The 17,435-nt window shown below is 43.3% G+C and overlaps 1 protein-coding gene across 2 annotated transcripts in view; it reads right to left on the reverse strand.

The window, feature by feature from the left end:
• The window catches only part of LOC101825095 (guanine nucleotide-binding protein subunit alpha-14), a 164,013-nt gene that overhangs the window by 13,514 nt on the left and 133,064 nt on the right, over positions 1 to 17,435 (reverse strand). For both annotated transcript variants that reach the window (XM_021225494.2, XM_021225488.2), the window contains exons 3-5: positions 5,610 to 5,764; positions 2,892 to 3,020; positions 721 to 850 (exon numbers count right to left, since the gene is read on the reverse strand). In XM_021225494.2, the coding sequence (XP_021081153.1) occupies positions 721 to 850; positions 2,892 to 3,020; positions 5,610 to 5,764 (414 nt within the window). The remainder of the gene's footprint in view (positions 1 to 720; positions 851 to 2,891; positions 3,021 to 5,609; positions 5,765 to 17,435) is intronic.

Consider the following 17,435-nt stretch of genomic DNA (forward strand, 5'->3'; position numbering starts at 1 on the left):
ACATGCCACAGTAGTAAGAATCTCAGCTTTGTGTGTGTACAGGTTGAATTTTACACGGCTTCTAAGGACCAACTTAGTAAACTGAGCTCCCCTGATCCCAGGACTCTGCTTTTTCCTTGTTTCCACCCTTCATGACCCATTGCATTACCTGGAAGAGTTCTCAGGCCATGGCTCAACTAAGTGAAAGTCTCTGGTATTTGACCTGGGCACTCAACGTTTTTTTACGGTTCCTTAGGAAATTCTACTGGGCAACTACATTAATTAGATCCAGGGTTCTGTTCTGACTCTTGGTATGCAGTAAACTGCACCATCGAAGTCACACAAAGATGAAGTCTCTTCTGTTTCATTGGTTTGTCTGGTGTTTTGTTGTTTCTTGTCTGGTTTGGGTTTTTTAAGACTGTAGACTTAGCTAGCCTGGAACTCTCAGAGATCTGCCTGTCTTTGCCTTCTGAGTGCTGTGACTAAGGGTATATGCCATCTCAGAATGCATTTTGTTGTTAAGTGACATGTGACAGTATTTAAGCTACAGGGGACTTTGTAAATGGGCCTGCAGTGTGCCAGTAGTTGCATTGGTAACACACACCTGAATGTTAGCTGGCAAGTCTAATTTCCTCACCTTGCTAGCTTCTTGAAAATTGAAGAAATAAGACTGTCTTCTACAGTTACCACCCCAACCCCCACCCCAGCAGCATACATCCAAGTTCCAAACCCTCAGCATACCTCATTGTCACACTCAGCCAGAACCTGGTCATATTCACTCAGAGCAACCAAAAAAATGATGGAGGTGACGCTCTCGAAGCAGTGAATCCATTTCCGTCGTTCAGATCGCTGACCACCAACATCTACCATCCTACTCAAAAGAGATAGATGGTCAGAGGTTGGAATGCACAACTCCAGGGAAAGGGTTGCAAGCTATTGCACCGTGGAGTTAGAAGCCTTTGAGGTCCTCGATGACTTTTAGAGGGAAGGGGTTCTTAAGGGTAGTGTGTTAGAACATGCTGCCATGTGCAGTGGAGAACCATTGGTGGTTTCCAAGCCAAGGACTCAGATGCAGCCTGCCTGGATCTACTGGGTAAGAACCCTGCTGCAGAAGTCCTTTACTCCAGCCACCCACATGGAGTCCTAGGACACAAAAGGGACAACAGCAAGCCATCATCCTAGTACCTCTGCTTCCTTCGGGTTCTATATTTAAATGTATAATTTGTATTTTGTTTTTAGGACTGTGTGTGTGTGTGTGTGTGTGTGTGTGTGTGTGTGGTGGCAGACAAAAGTGCAGGTGCCCCAAGGCCAGAAGAGGTCATTGGATCCCCTGGAGCTAGAGTTATAGGTATCTATGAGACACTCAATATAGGTGCTGGGAACTGAACTCTCTTAGCCACTGAGCCACCTCTCTGCCATGTCACTGATGCCACTGTTACTAGACAAAATGCAGGCTCACTATTACCAGGTCTGTGGATATTTTAGGGAAATTGAATAGATTTTAAATAAAACATCTCCGTTTTTAAGTGTCACTGCAGATATTTTTCCTAACATTATGGCAGACTATGTGGGTCAGACAGAGCACATAACCTGCCAGGTCACCCCCACCACCCCTACACCCTCACCCCATCCACACACCAATTTAAGACCCCAAACCAGTGTGTCTAGAGGTTCCACAGACTCACTGGCTCCCATGGCTACCATCTAGAACGGTGCCTTGGAGTCAGGTTCTAGGGATGCAGACATGCCTGCAATGCTGTGTGCATGCTGCCTGCCTCATATTGCAGAGGGAAATAGAGCTAGGATAGAAAGCACAAATATCAAGAGACTTGATGTGAAGACATTCTACAAAGACCTCAACTTCAAGCATCAGAATTCTTCATCCAGAAAGACTGCACAGGGAAGATGCCACGGGCTGTAAGGTATCATCAGCAGCTTATGCTAAACCCAGTCCTAAGGCTCTGAATAGGTAAAACCTCTTCATCAAAGCTTTGGCAAACTCATTCTGAGGTGTTTGGGAGGTTGCAAGCAGCCTTTGAAGTTGAAAAGGTTTAAATCCACAGGTCAGCTCAGGAGAGAGTGACCATTAAATTAGACATAAGTAACAAAAATGCAGAGTACTTTTGTACCATCCCCTTCCATGTGACAGCCATGAAGGAATACTAAAACAGAATTGTAATATTGGATTTGATGTGTAAAATGATCATCATTAGAAAGGATAAGGGGAATAATAGATATACAAGAGCTTTGAGGAGTTGGAGAGGTAGCTCAGTGGTTAAGAACACTTACTACTTATGCAAAAGGCCTGAGTTCAGTCCCAGCACTCACATGGTAGTTTACTACTAGTATCTCCAGTTCCTGGGGATCTGATGCTCTCATCATCTCCAAAAGCTCCTTCATATACCTGGTACACATACATATACACTGAGATACACACACAAAATTTTTAAAGGTGCCTTGAAATTTCCATTGTTTTGTAAATGACCTATATTTATTTTTCCAATACAAAGTTTGGTAAAGATCTGTTCATCCTTAGAGTGTTGTTATATAAATAGACATGTATACATTTTACACCACTATAAGTACTCTATACATATTATAGGCAATACACATATACATGGTTTTTCTTTAAGGATAAATCTCAAAGTAAGGGAAAGAGAAATCTTACTCAACATTAGGGAAATGACATCAGTAGACTATATTATCACAGGAGTCCACATCTGTGTGACTACATGTAAGAAGGCCTTTTCCTGATAGGAAGAGCACAGAAGTCCCTCTGTTGAAGAGCTTGAGATCCCAGAAGGTTATATTGACCAAAGAGCTACTTAGGAGCAGCACGTAGGACTCCACCTCAGGACATACCCCCTGAACAGACTGATCCTTAAAGTCCTCCATCTGGGAGACAGACTTACCGGAAGATTATGTTTTCCAAGTCAAATGGATACTCTATGATGCCAGTGGTGGGCACTCGAACACGAAGCACATCTTGTTGCGTTGGCACGAAAGAGGGCATGGCAATTCGGTCAATGTCAGTCAGGTAACTGTGACATTAAAGAGTTGAGAAACTGAGGCTCCATTGTGAGAAAGGGAAATAGCCTTCCTTACTCAAGGGAAGTCCTCCCTGACCACAGGATCCTCCACAAGACTTGGAGGCCAGCGTAACATTCAGAGGTGACTATGCCAGGCCTCTATCCTCCTAAGACTGACCATCCTAAAGGGATCAGGACTCAGATGCAGATCACTCGGTCCAGTTCCCAGCTGCATCATCACTGTGGCCATGAGGGAAACAGCAGCCTAAAGGCCGAGGAGGTAGGTAATGAAACTGACCCATCACCCAACAGACCTGCCTACTTGCCTTCATATAAGAATGTTATATAAAGTAGACACTGTTCTCTGAAGACTCTGGTGAGTGAATAAGAGCCACTTCTATAAAAATACTCAATTGTCAAATAGGCCATTGAAAAACTCCCTCAAAATAAGATAACATTTTCCTATTAAGTACACTGGGAAATGAGACATCTAAAATAATACAAAATTTGTCTAATGTTATTTGGGGCTGTGTATTAAAGTCCTGACTTTAAAATACATGTATTTTTTTCTAAAAAAAAATGAAAGAATGCCTTTAAAGAACACTACCAGGCAATGTAGCTCAGTTCTTCAGAGTGCTTGACTAGCATGCACATAGCACTGGGTTTAAACCCCAGCACCACCTACAACAAACATGGTGGCATGTGCCTGCAACCCCAACACTCAGGAGGTAGAGGTAGGAGGATCAGAAGTTAAGGGTGCTGCTGAAATACATGGAGAGTTCAAGGCCAGCCTAGGCTAGACACTGTGCCATCAAAACTTGCTTGATTAAGTCCTTACAAAAGACCCTAGCCAGCAATGGAGTTGATGGCTTTGCAACTTTCTGTAGCACAACCTAAATATCCAGGGCTGAGCAGGTCAGCCTAGAGAAGGACCTCACTGACTCCAAACCGCTGGCCCCGCTCGCATGCGCTACTTTATACCCATTTTCTCCCTTCATGCAGTGTTCTACCCCAGGGTTTCAAATACCTGTGGTCACTTTTGGACCATAAGTAAGAAATGGGAAAATCATGACAGGAATAAGTAATTCCTTTTCTCTTTGCATTGCTTTTGCAAAGCTACAGACAACAGTCCCTAACTTGTCAATCCAGTTCCATTCTGAGAAGCAGGATAAAATCTGTCTCTGGTCCTAGATGTGTAACATACTTCCTAGTGTATCCTCCCCACCTGCTACTCACTCAGTAGCTGTCCCAGCTGTCACACTCACTGTCATGGGATCATGTAGCTGATAACAAAATAGCTCAAATTTTACTTCATGTGCTCCAGGTAATCACCTAATTGTCAGTTTCTATAAAGCTGTTTCTATAATTAATGTTTAAGTTCATCATATCATGCTCTGGTACATATAGAAAAATGGAATACAATACCATCTGTAATTTAGAGTGTTGACTGGGGACTTGGGAAAGTGACCAAAAAGTTATATATGGGAAATAAGGGAGACACACTAATTGTTTTGTTGCCACATAGCCCTTAGCACGCTATTTGGGCAGTATAAATGCATATCTAAAAATGCAGACATTACTAGCAGATGACTGAAAACCAAAGGCTGAACCAAAGAAAATACACAAGTAACTTATGTCATAGAGCCCTGGATTCTCTAGACTTTCTTCCTCTCCTGTCCATTTCCAATGTAACATCTTCTTACTGGTTTCTTTTCTTCTCCTGACATCATGCTTTTCTGCTGATGTAGTTGGACCAGTCAGTTGTGCCAACCTGGAATGAATTGAACACTTCCTGGGACAAATGTCTAGGGAAAGTCATTAAAGGCTACATGAAATAATGATGCCTTTCCTGACAGCTGCTTTATCCTGTTGGAGCTAGCTCAGAAAGCAGCCAACACTTAAGAGGAATTGGGTGGTTTGGGGATGGGGGTGTCATGGACCTAGGAGGAGGGACAGCGATATGGGGGAAGGAGAAAAGACTAAGCTACAGAAACACAAGCAGCAACCCAAGAAGAAATAATCTGTGTGCCTAGTCACCTGGATGGCACACACAGTCCTAGGGGACTCTGAAGAAAGGGAAATGTTGCAATCTCTCCAAGGTAGTATGCAATACAAATTGGGCGGGTTCATGATTTAAAGCTTTATGAATACAAAATATGAAAGAGGTAGTCTTTCTGAGAAGGTCCAATAAGCCAGCTGAGCTCCCCGTGTGTTGCTCTTGCAGATACCTATGTCCACCACTAGAGGGTAGCAAAGATCAGTGGCTGATTTAAACAAGGCCTACACCCGCCCGTGATTTGCAAAGGAATACGGTGAGAAGAAAGCTAACCACCACCGGCAGGTGTATTCCTTGCTTAAGTTATAATTCCAGCACCAAAGTTTAGATCAAAGCTAAGGGAATTTCAAATTTAGTTAGGTGGGAAAAGGTGGGCACTGACCCCAAGGCCTATCTGGGAACCCACAGAAAATTAGGAGAGAAGATGCTAAGAGTCAGAGCCAGGGGTCCAGAAAGACCCCTCCTCTCCTCCACGTAGGGAGTGAAGTCTTGCAATGCGGGTCTAAGAGCAGTGTGGCAGCAGCCGCGGTGGGCAGAGTACTCACTACTTAGCAGAGTCCGACAGCTGGTACTCCCTCCTCCTGTCGTAACATTCCTGGATGCCTGGATCCAGCCACAGCTGCTTGATGGCTGCCACCTGGTCCCTGGAGAGTGCAGAGACTTTGTCTACTTCCACTTCCCTGATGATCTGGGCATTTTCCTAGTCAAAGGAAAGAAAACATTGCATTAGTGAAGGAAAGGCTAAGATGTGGGGATAAGCTTGCCCTGGACCCTGAGTTGGGAGCTCTGATAGGAACAGGACTGTGCACAGCCAAGTCCTCAGAAACTGGTACAGTGAGTGGGCCAGCTTGATTGCTCAGTGTGAGGAAGTGAGCCACAGATGATACCAGACCTGTACCTCTAGTCCAGCAATACCAGAGGCAGCTGCTCAGACCCGGCACTCAGGAGTGAACAGAGACACTCATGCCATGCTCATTCCATCATCTGTGTGGCCAGCTAGATACAGAAACTGCTGTATTGGCACACCGGGTTGTGTGGTAGAAATGGGCCTACCCTGGATAAGAACAGGAAAAGACTATCTCGGAGAATGTAAAATCAATGCCGACTGTCAGCCTGATAGTTTTCTCTCCCCTAAGCCTTTTGCTTTTTTTCAATTGTATTTAGTTGTTTGAGGTAGATTTTACTTTGCAGAGCAGTACTAGCCTCAACAAAAAAACTTCCATTCAGCAGCAAGTTCTCATCCGCCAACTATCTAGTCCCATGAATCACTGCACACCCAGGACCTGATCCCAGAGCACCTACTTTGTACAATAATCACTAAACTGCTTATTACCCACTGCTCTATTATCACACTAAAGGTAACAGTCAGGAACTCTATGAGAGCATATACACAAATATGTCTCATTTGCAAAACTAGCACACATCCACCACACTTGAGCCTCTGCATCTAATTCCTTCCACCGTCCTTAGCCAGAGACAGTGATGGAAGGTGCTGGACAGCCTGTGTGGAGCATAGGCACTGTCCCAGCGTCCTTGCTTCCCACTGACACTCTGTCCTCCCAGACAGGGCCAAATGTCTTCCTTCCTGCCCTAAAGCTGCCTCTACCCTCTACTTTTAAAATTACCATGGACCTCTACCTTCAAACAAGTCTGAAAACTCCCCAAAAGCAGAGTCTGCCTTACTTGTCCTTTTATCCTAGCGCCCAGTGCAGTGCCTGCAAGTGAAGGTGTCTTCCATTGATATGTGAAGTCAGTAAGCACACGTGGTACATATGCAATGTATCCATGTAACAAGTAGAAATCCATAGCCATGAGTGTAACTGCCATAGGACAGAAGTCAGTAAGCACACGTGGTACATATGCAATGTATCCATGTAACAAGGAGAAATCCATAGCCATGAGTGTAACTGCCATAGGACAGAAGCCCATGCAGACGGTGATACATCCACAAATAACTTGGGGCCTCACTGTGATGGCTCTCAACTAGTTATCTTGCTAACTTCTTGTATAGCATGCATCATAGGCTGTTTTCCAGCATAACGGTGAAATCCAGTTTTGCCGCTGAGAATGAAAGCCAAAGAGCTGGCAGAGAATCTGGGGTGGGAGCTACCTTCTGTGTTGGAGGTGGCCACCATCTACGGGTGTCCAGGAAGTAGATGAATAAAGTGGGTGTGTGTTCAGACTTGAAGACAAGTGTTTTGGGAGCAAGCCAACAGATGCAGAAACATCACTGATGACCAGGCTGTCAGAGATCTCAGACATGCATGAATGTGACCTAATGAAACCCATTATTCTGAACAATTTAAATATGCTAATATGGAGGGGAAACAGTGTTCAACACTGACTTTTCTTTTCCTCTTTCTCAAAATCACCATTTTCATAGCTTGGAAAGAGAACTCAGAAGACAGATGGGTGCCATGCAGAAGTTCCCAAGTCACCTATGAAAGGGCCACAGATGAAGTGATACCTTCACACAGGGCCCTGGGGCTGCTGCTGAATTCTGCCAAGCACAGCAGGGCTTCCAGCTGGGACCCACCACGCTGTCCAATTTCTGTCTGGCCTTCATCACAGGGGACACTACACTGTCAATGACTCAGTGCAGCAGCCATCTCTGTAGGACCTTTCATGAGGTAACCATGCGATTATATTTAAAATTCATGTATTTTAGTTGGCAAATTGATTCTACGTAGTTATGGCACATATAACAATGTTGTCTTGACAATTGTAAATAATGTGCATAGCTAAGCCAAGCTATTTAACATCTTTATGTGCATATATATGTATATGTGTGTATATATGTATATGTGTGTATATATGCATACGTGTATACACACACACACACACACACACACACACACACACACACATTGTGCTTGAAGCCAGTGATCTGTTCCAGCTTGCACACACTACAGCTGGCTTTCTAGTCAACCTTACTGGTACGAGGCAACATTCGCAAGCTCCTGCTTAAATTGTGCACCATTTCTACAAACCCTGGTTCAGTTTTACACCCTACAAGACACATGAACAGGTCTGTGGGAGAGTGTGTTTGCTCTAACAAGTCACGTGCACTGCCAAGGTGGAGAGGGACGGGGCAGGTGTGGGTCTAGGCCCTCCTTGTGGAATCGGGTCCACCTGCTTCCATCGCCTCTGTTGTCTCTGCGACTCCCTAGCTTCACATCCAGCTTTTCTCCCCAACTGCCAGCCTTGCTGACCCCTAGGAACTTCACACCGGCTACCAGATACGCAGAAGCAGCAGCTTCCTAGGCCTTCCTCTCCATTGCACAGTAACAACACAATTCTGTAATTAATTTACCGTTCTACAGCACTCTCAGTTCCCCAGTCAAACCCAAACTGGTACACAAGTGCTTCCATTAAAGTTCTCCAATAGCCATGGGTCCAGGTGAAACTAACACCTTAGGCATCAGCCAGGATGGCCTAAATGTCTCAAAATCATCTGCACAATGACAGCCAGTCTCGCTGCCCCTTCTGTGACTGGTCCTCCATGCTGAAGCTGGCATGGGTTCTGGGACTATGCAGCCCTCCTCTTGACTATTCTAGTGTACTGAGGTGTCCTTGGGTGGGAGCCACACCAGACCCTTACACAAATGTTAGGAGATCAAGAAAAAGGAGAAATTAGAGTTAGTGATGAGTGAGGAATAGGCTAGTATTTCCACCAGAGGATACCTGAGGGATGCAAGGAGCAGGGTGCTGTTGCGACAACTCCTCACACCTTTGGCACCATGACCTGACCATGCCAGCCTTTTATGACAGCACTTGCCACGGCTGGGGCCAGAGAGTATCTTGGCTACACATTTCACATGACATTCCTTCTCCTAAGATGTTTGGAAGGCATCTGAACCTTCCAGTCATAGGACAGAGAGACATGTTCAAGGCATAACTTACCACAGACCATCTGAAAGCTTCATCCCAGTCCTTAGGTTTACAGTTGACTCTCAGTGTTCTACAGGAATCGTTTCCAGGACCCCATTCCCCGTGGATACTCAAATCCAAGGATGACCAAGACCTTCTCTAAGATGTCACAGCATCTGTGTAGGACCTACTCATACCCTCTAAACCATCAGTAGATGCTTTGTAAATTGTTATACAGTTTCTTAGGCACTTAATCAAACTGAGGCCTGAAGGCCACATGCAACCCAGAACAGCTATGATTATAGCCTGACACAAAATCCCAAACCTGATTGGTCACAGGTGTGTACATGAGTGTATGGTCTGGGGTCCGGGTCAGGTTCACTCTCTTGGTTCTGGTCAGGTCATGGAGAGCAGCTAGGTGTAGATCCTTGGAGCTGGAACTTGCGGATCATCGGTTTCTAATGTAAGTAACTTCTGAATAAAATTAACCTATATTTAACCTAGTCTCATGTATCTTAATCTGTACATCTCCACAGCTTCACTATGCACTGTTATCCAGGGGTCACACCAGACTCACACCAGTGTGTGGCTCTACCAATGTCCAGGGCCCTGGATCCCTCCACACCTGCAGAAGAGGGAGAAGAGCATGGGACAATGGGCGGGAAGTTCTATGAGCAGGTCTGGGTGGAGAAGACATCACTTTAGTCACAGTTCATTGCCAGTATCGGTCAAAGTGTCCACTGAATGTAGAGGAGGCAGGGAAACCTGGCTTCCTACACTTGGATAGAAAAGTGGAATTGTATGACAGCTGAGCGATGCTTGTGCCACTTACAGACTCACAAAACCTCTCTGCCAAGGTGGCTTCCCATATGATTCCCATGTAGCCGGTCAAACTACAACTGGTGGACCAAATCCAGCCCTCGACTTGGTATGTGAACGACACTCTTCTGGAGTTTAGCCATGCCTGTCACACTGTCTCCTTTCACACTGAACACAACAGTGCCAAGTGGCTGGGTCAGAGTCCAGATGGAGTAGGGCTTTAAATATTCCTTTAGCCACTCACAAAATGATGCTTGCTAACCCCAGAAACAGCTGAATAACTAAATACATCCACATAGCACACCACTGTCCCTCCATTCCTCAGTCTTTCATCTAGGGTCTGTCCGTTTTGCAAAGGAATCATTCTGCCCTGGGTACTAACAAGTACAAGAATGTGACTGAAAAACATCCTTAGCTGTTCTCATATTCAACCTTACAGTCCTACAGAGACAGTGCTAACAGATATCCACATGTAGAAGAAACTTAGAAAAATGGATTCAGTGAGGAGGAGAGCATAGGGAGGGGAGGAGAGGAGGGATAAATACAAATTTATCCACCCTAAGACTTCCAAAGAGAAATGGCCAGCCAGGGCCAAGTTAGACTGGGGCCTTGTCCTGAGACTAGAATCCTGAAGTGAAATGAAACAAAAGTACAACCCAATGGGAAAAGTTGGGAGTTTTCTGATTTTGATGCTTTTTTACAAAATGTAGAGAATTTTCTAATTTCCCCCCCTTAATTACTTCCTTAAGTAAGCCATGATGGTATGTACTAGTTGCCCAGAGGTTTAATATCACATTGCTTGCTTTTTATAAAGTCTGTATGTTGTGTCAATCAGCTCAGGACCAATGACTCACTGTTCACACAAAATATGAAATCCCAGGTATCATGCCAATTCTACCTAGAGCACTGTCCATTCCCTAGAAGCCAGTGACCTGTCTCCAAGGAGGACTTGTATGCAATTCTAAATCCTTCCCAACTCCCTACAGAGGTTTCACACACAAACAAAAGCAAACAGAGGTAAAGACTTCTGTTGTGCAACTACAACTAGGCAGATCCCCCCCAAGGCCACACTGGATTCTCTCTTCATTTTAGCTAGTGTGGAGCGTGAAAATGAAGATGTGGCTGAGTCTTAGTAAGTCATTAGAACTTCATGAGAACTCACATCTCACAAGGCCTCTGTGTATTCCATTCATCTAAGATTCATTCTTCTATATTAGGGTCACTATGTCTGTACTGGCTGCCTTTTATGTTTTATTTTCTTTTTTATTATTTTTAAATTTAAATTTAAATTAGAAACAAGGTTGCTTCACAAGTCAGTTCCAGGTCCCTCTCCATTTCCCTCCCCCCCTCCCGTACCCTCCCCCAACCCTCCCCAATACCCCTCATTTCCCCAGGGAGGGTGAGGCCCTCCATGGGGGTGTCCATAGTCTGTCATTTCACCCAGGACAGGGCCTAGACCCTCCCCCCAAGAGTTCAGGGTGAGAGTGCATCTCTCATTGTTGGATGGGAGTCCAAAGTTCATTTGTATACCCGGGATAAATACTGATCTACTGCCCAAGGCTCAATAGATTACCTAGGCCTCCTCACTGACACCCACATTCAGGGGGTCTTGATCAGTCCGATGCTGGATTCCCAGGCATCAGCCTGGGATTCAAGAGCCAACCCTTGTCAGGTCAGCTGTTTCTGGGGGTTAAACCAGCCCAGTATTAATCCCTTTGGTCATCAGTCCTCCCTCTCTGTTACTGGCTTTCTTGAGTTCAGCTCAGTGCTTAGCCATGGGAGTCTGCCTCTTCTTCCATCAGCCACTGAATGAAGGTTCTGTTCCCCAGACTCTCTGGCCATGGGATTGTAGGCTGGCACTCCCCAGATCTATGTCTAAATTCCATATATGAGAGAGTACATACCATGTTTCTCTTTTTGTGACTGTGTTACCTCACTCAGGATGGTTTCTTCTAGTGTCATCCATTTGCCTGAAAATCTCAGGATTCCATTGTTTTTTTCTGCTGAATAGTACTCCATTGTGTAAATGTACCACATTTTCTCTATCTACTCTTTGGTTGAGGGGCATCTAGGTTGCTTCCAAGTTCTGGCTATTACAAATAATGCTGCTATGAACATAGTGGAACAGACATCCTTGTTGTATGAATGGGCATCTTTTGGATATATGCCTAAGAGTGGAGTTGCTGGGTCTTGTGGTAGGTTTATCCCCATTTTTCTGAGGAATCTCCATACTGATTTCCAAAGTGGCTGTACAAGTTGGCACTCCCACCAGCAGTGGAGGAGCGTTCCCCTTTTACCACATCCTCTCCAGCATAAATTGTCGTTGGTGTTTTTGATTTTAGCCATTCTGACAGGAGTGAGGTGGTATCTCAGAGTTGTTTTGATTTGCATTTCCTAAGGATGTTGAGCACTTTCTTAAGTGCCTCTCAGCCATTTTAGACTCCTCTATTGAAAATTCTCTATTTGGTTCTGCAGCCCACTTTTCAACTGGATCCTTTGATGTTTTGGAGACTTGCTTCTTGAGTTCTTTGTAAATTTTGGAGATCAACCCTCTGTCAGATGTGGGGTTCCCATTCTGTGGGCTGCCTTTTTGTCTTGCTGACTGTGTCCTTTGCCTTACAGAAGCTTCTCAGTTTCAGGAGGTCCCATTTATTAATTGTTGGTCTCAATGTCTGTGCTACTGGTGTTATGTTCAGGAAGCTGTCTCCTGTACCAATTGGTTCAAGGGTACCACCCGCTTTCTCTTCTAAGAGGTTCAGTGTGGCTGGATTTATGTTGAGGTCTTCGATCCATTTGGACTTAAGTTTTGTGCATGGTGATAAACATGGATCGATCCGCATTCTTCTACATGCCAGCCTCCAGTTATGCCAGCACCATTTGTTGAAGATGCTTTCTTTTTCCCATTGTATATTTTTAGCTTCTTTGTCAAAGATCAGATGTGCATCCGTGTGTGGGTTAATATCAGGGTTTTCAATTCGACTCCATTGGTCTACCTGTCTATTTTTGTGCCAATACCAAGCTGTTTTCAGGACTATAGCTCTATAATAGAGCTTGAAGTCAGGGATGGTGATGCCTCTGGACGTTGCCTTGTTGAACTGGGTTGTTTTGGCTATCCTGGGTCTTTTGTTTTTCCATACAAAATTGATTATTGTTCTTTCAAGGTCTGTGAAGAATTGTGCTGGGATTTTAATGGGGATTGCATTGAATCGGTAGATTGCTTTTGGCAGGATTGCCATTTTTACTACATTGATCCTACCTATCCAAGAGCATGGGAGATCTTTCCATTTTCTGAGGGCTTCTTTAATTTCTTTCTTTAAAGATTCAAAGTTCTTGCGATACAGGTCTTTCACTTGTTTGGTTAGCATTACCCCAAGGTATTTTATGTTGTTTGTGGCAATTGTAAAGGGTGATGTTTCTCTGATTTATTTCTCAGCCCTTTTTTCATCTGTATATAGTAGGACTACTGATTTTCTTGAGTTGATCTTGTAGCCTGCCACTTTGCTGAAGGTGTTAATCACCTGTAAGAGTTCCCTGGTACAATTCTTTGGGTCATTTATGTAAACTATCATATCATCTGCAAATAGTGAAAGTTTGACCTCTTCCTTCCCAATTTGTATTCCCTTGATCCCCTTTTGTTGTCATATGGCTCTGGCTAGAACTTCAAGTACAATGTTGAAAAGGTATGGAGAGAGTGGACAGCCTTGTCTTGTTCCTGATTTTAAAGGAATTGCGTTGAGTTTCTGTCCATTTAGTTTGATATTGGCTGTTGGTTTATTGTATATAGCTTTTATTATGTTTAAGTATGTTCCTGTTATCCCAGATCTCTCCAAGACCTTTATCGTGAAGGGGTGTTGGATTTTGTCAAAGGCTTTTTCAGCATCTAGTGAGATGATCATATGATTTTTGTTTTTCAGCTTGTTTATATGGTGGATTACATTGATGGATTTTCGTATGTGGAACCATCCCTGCATCCCTGGGATGAAACCTACTTGATCGTGGTGAATGATTGTTTTCATGTGTTCTTGGCTCCAATTTGCCAGTATTTTATTCAGTATTTTTGCATCAATGTTCATGAGGGATATTGGTCTGAAGTTCTCTTTCTTAGTTGTGTCTTTGTGTTGCTTGGGGATCAAGGTTATTGAAGCCTCATAGAAAGAGTTTGGCAAAGACCCTTCTGCTTCTATTGCATGAAATACTTTGAGAAGAATTGGTATAAGCTGTTCTTTGAATTTCTGGTAGAATTCTGCACTGAGGCCATCTGGACCTGGGCTTTTTTTTGGTTGGGAGACTTTTGATGACTGCTTCTATTTCCATAGGGGTTATAGGTCTATTTAAATTGCTTATCTGTTCTTAATTTAATTTTGGCAAGTGATAGCTACCCAGGAAGTCGTCCATTTCCTTTAAATTTTCGAATTTTGTGGAGTACAGGTTTTCAAAGTATGACCTGATGATTCTCTGAATTTCCTCAGAGTCCATTGTTATGTCTCCCTTTTCATTTCTGATTTTGTTAATTTGCATGTTCACACTCTGCTGTTTGGTAAGTTTGGACAAAGGTTTGTCTATCTTGTTGATTTTCTCAAAGAGCCAACTCTTTGTTGCATTGATTCTTTGTATTGTTTTCCTAGTTTCTACTTTATTGATTTCAGTCCTCAATTTGATTATTTCCTGGCGTCTTCTCCTCCTGGGGGAGTTTGCTTCTTTGTGTTCTAGAGCTTTCAGCTGTGCTTTAATTCTCTAGTATAACTATTCTCCAGTTTATTCATGTGGGCACTTAGTGCTATGAACTTCCCCCATAGCACTGCTTTCAAAGTGTCCCATAGATTTGGGTATGTTATGTCTTCATTCTCATTGAATTCTAAGAAGTATTTAATTTCTTTTTTTATTTCTTCTTTGACCCAGGAATGGTGCAGTTGTGCATTATTCAATTTCCATGAGTTTGTAGGTTTTCTGCAATTTGTGTTGTTGTTGAATTCTAATTTTAAAGCATGGTGGTCTGATAAGATGCATGGAGTTATTCCAATTTTTTTTGAAGCTGCTGAGGTTTGATATGTTGCCAAGTATGTGGTCGATTTTTGAGAAGGTTCCATGTGGTGGTGAGAAGAAGGTATATTCTTTTTTATGTGGATGAAATGTTCTATAGATGTCTGTTAATCCCAGTTGGGTCATTACTTCTATTAGACCCTTTGCTTCTTTGTTGAGTTTCTGTCTGGTATTCCTGTCAAGTGGTGAGAGTTGTGTGTTGAAATCTCCCACTATAAGTATGTGGGGCTTTATATGTGATTTAAGTTTTAGTAATGTTTCTTTTATGAATGTGGATGCCTTTGTATTTGGGGCATAGATGTTCAGGATAGACACTTCATCAAAGTGGATTTCACCTGTGATGAGTATGTAATCACCTCCTTCATCTCTTTTGATTGATTTTATTTTAAAGTCTAATTTCTTAGATATTAGGATTGCTATCCCTGCTTGTTTCTTGGGTCCATTTGATTGGAAAAAATTTTCCCAACCTTTAACTCTCAGGTAATGTCTGTCTTTGAGGGTGAGGTGTGTTTCTTGTATGCAGCAGAAGGATGGGTTCTGTCCTCAAATCCATTCTGCTAGCCTGTGTCTTTTTATGGGTGCGTTAAGGCCATTAATGTTGAGGGATTCTTCTTTGATTTGGAATAGTTGGTGGTGGTGGAATTATGTGTGGAATTTCACCCCTTTGTCCTTTTGGCTGTTGGTAGAGAGGGATTCTCTAATGCCTATGTTTTTCTGGTTGTAGTTAACTTCCTTGGGTTGGAGTTTTCCTTCCAAAACTTTCTGTAGGGCTGGGTTAGTGGATATGTATTGCTTGAATCTAGTTTTGTCATGGGATATCTTGTTTTCTCCATCTATAATGATTGAGAGCTTTGCCGGGTATAGTAGTCTGGGCTGGCATCCATGGTCTCTTAGTGTTGATAGAATATCTATCCAGGACCTTCTGGCTTTCAGAGTTTCCATGGAGAAGTCAGGTGTAATTCTGATAGGTTTGCCTTTATATGTTACTTGGCCTTTTTCCTTAGCTGCTCTTAATATTCTTTCTTTATTCTGGATATTTGGGGTCTTGATTATTATGTGGCGAGGGGACTTTTTTGTTATCCACTCTATTTGGTATTCTGTAAGCTTCTTGTACCTTCATTGGCATGTCTTTCTTAAGGTTGGGAAATTTTCTTCTATGATTTTGTTGAATATGTTTTCTGCCCCTTTGAGGGGGTTTTCTTCTCCTTCTTCTATACCTATTATTCTTAGGTTTGGTCTTTTCATGGTGTCCCATATTTCCTAGATGTTTTGTGTTAAGGATTTGTTGGACTTAAGATTTTCTTTGGTTGATGAATCCATTTCTCCTAGTGTATCTTCAACACCTGAGATTCTCTCTTCCATCTCTTGTATTCTGTTGGTAATGCTTGTATCGGTAGTACCTGACCGTTTGCCCAGCTTTTCTATTTCCAGCCTTTCTTCAGATTGGGCTTTTTTTTATTGTCTCTATTTCAGTTTTCAACCCTTGCACTGTTTGCATTGTTTCTTGCAATTTTTGGCTTATCTTTTCATCCATTTGTTGCATTTTATGAATTTTTTGGCTTGTTCTTTCTTCCATTTCTTGCATTTTTTGGTTTGTTTTTTCTTCCATTTCTTGTATTTTTTGGTTTGTTTTTTCTTCCATTTCCTGCCTTTTTTGGTTTGTTTCTTCTTCCATTTCTTGTATTTTTTGGTTTGTTTCTTCTTTCATTTCCTGCCTTTTTTGGTTTGTTTTTTCTTCCATTTCTTGCATTTTTGATTTGTTTTTTTCATCCATTTCTTTGAGGGATTTTCCTATATCCTCTTTTAGGGCCTCCTCTATCATTTTCATGAAGGTGGTTTTAAGGTCATTCTCTTCTGCTTCATTTGCATTGGAATGTTGGAGTCTTGCTGGTGTGGAGTCTCTAGAATCTGGCGATGTCATATTTGTTTTTCTGTTGCTTAGTGTGTTTTTGTATTGTCTCTTTTCCATCTCTTCTTCTAGTGGGTGCAGAAAGAGCCCCTTACTGGTCTGGTGGTTAGGGGACCAGAGTACCATTTTGGCAGGTGCTAGCAAGTCCAATAATCTGGTAGTTCTTCTATTCATCGTCCTCATTCTGGTCCCGTGGGTGGAGAAGAAGACCAGGAACCTGGGGTGCTTAGCTTCCCACCTGGTCCCCTGGTCCCTTTGCTTGATCTGCTGGTTTCATGGTTTAGCTGGTGAGAGAGAAGACCTGGAATCTGGGGTGCCTGGCTCCTTCCAGGATTGCAAACTCTGTGCAGTTCCCAGGTGATCCCCAGGCACTGGAACACAGGCCAGGATGCAGGGCCTGTTGTACCTGGTCCCACCGGAACAGCTGGTCCCCTGGTCTCCCTGGATCCGCTGATTTCCTGGTCTTGTTGGTGGGAGAGAAGACCTGGAATCTGGGGTGCTTGGCTCCTGCCGGGATTGGAAGCTCCATGCAGTTCCCAGGCACTGGAACACAGGCCCAGATGCAGGGCCTGTTTTACCTGGTCCTGCCGGAACAGCTGGTCCCCTGGTCTCCCAGGATCCACTAGTTTCCTGGTCTCGTTCACTGGCTGCCTTTTAAAAGTAGAAATTTTTATGGTTCCACTGTATTGTGTAAGGAAATTAAAAAGAAAATCATAGCTATCACAAACTGAAT

Source organism: Mesocricetus auratus, unplaced genomic scaffold (genome assembly GCF_017639785.1).
Source record: "Mesocricetus auratus isolate SY011 unplaced genomic scaffold, BCM_Maur_2.0 Super-Scaffold_4256, whole genome shotgun sequence".
NCBI classification, from domain to species: Eukaryota; Metazoa; Chordata; class Mammalia; order Rodentia; family Cricetidae; genus Mesocricetus; species Mesocricetus auratus.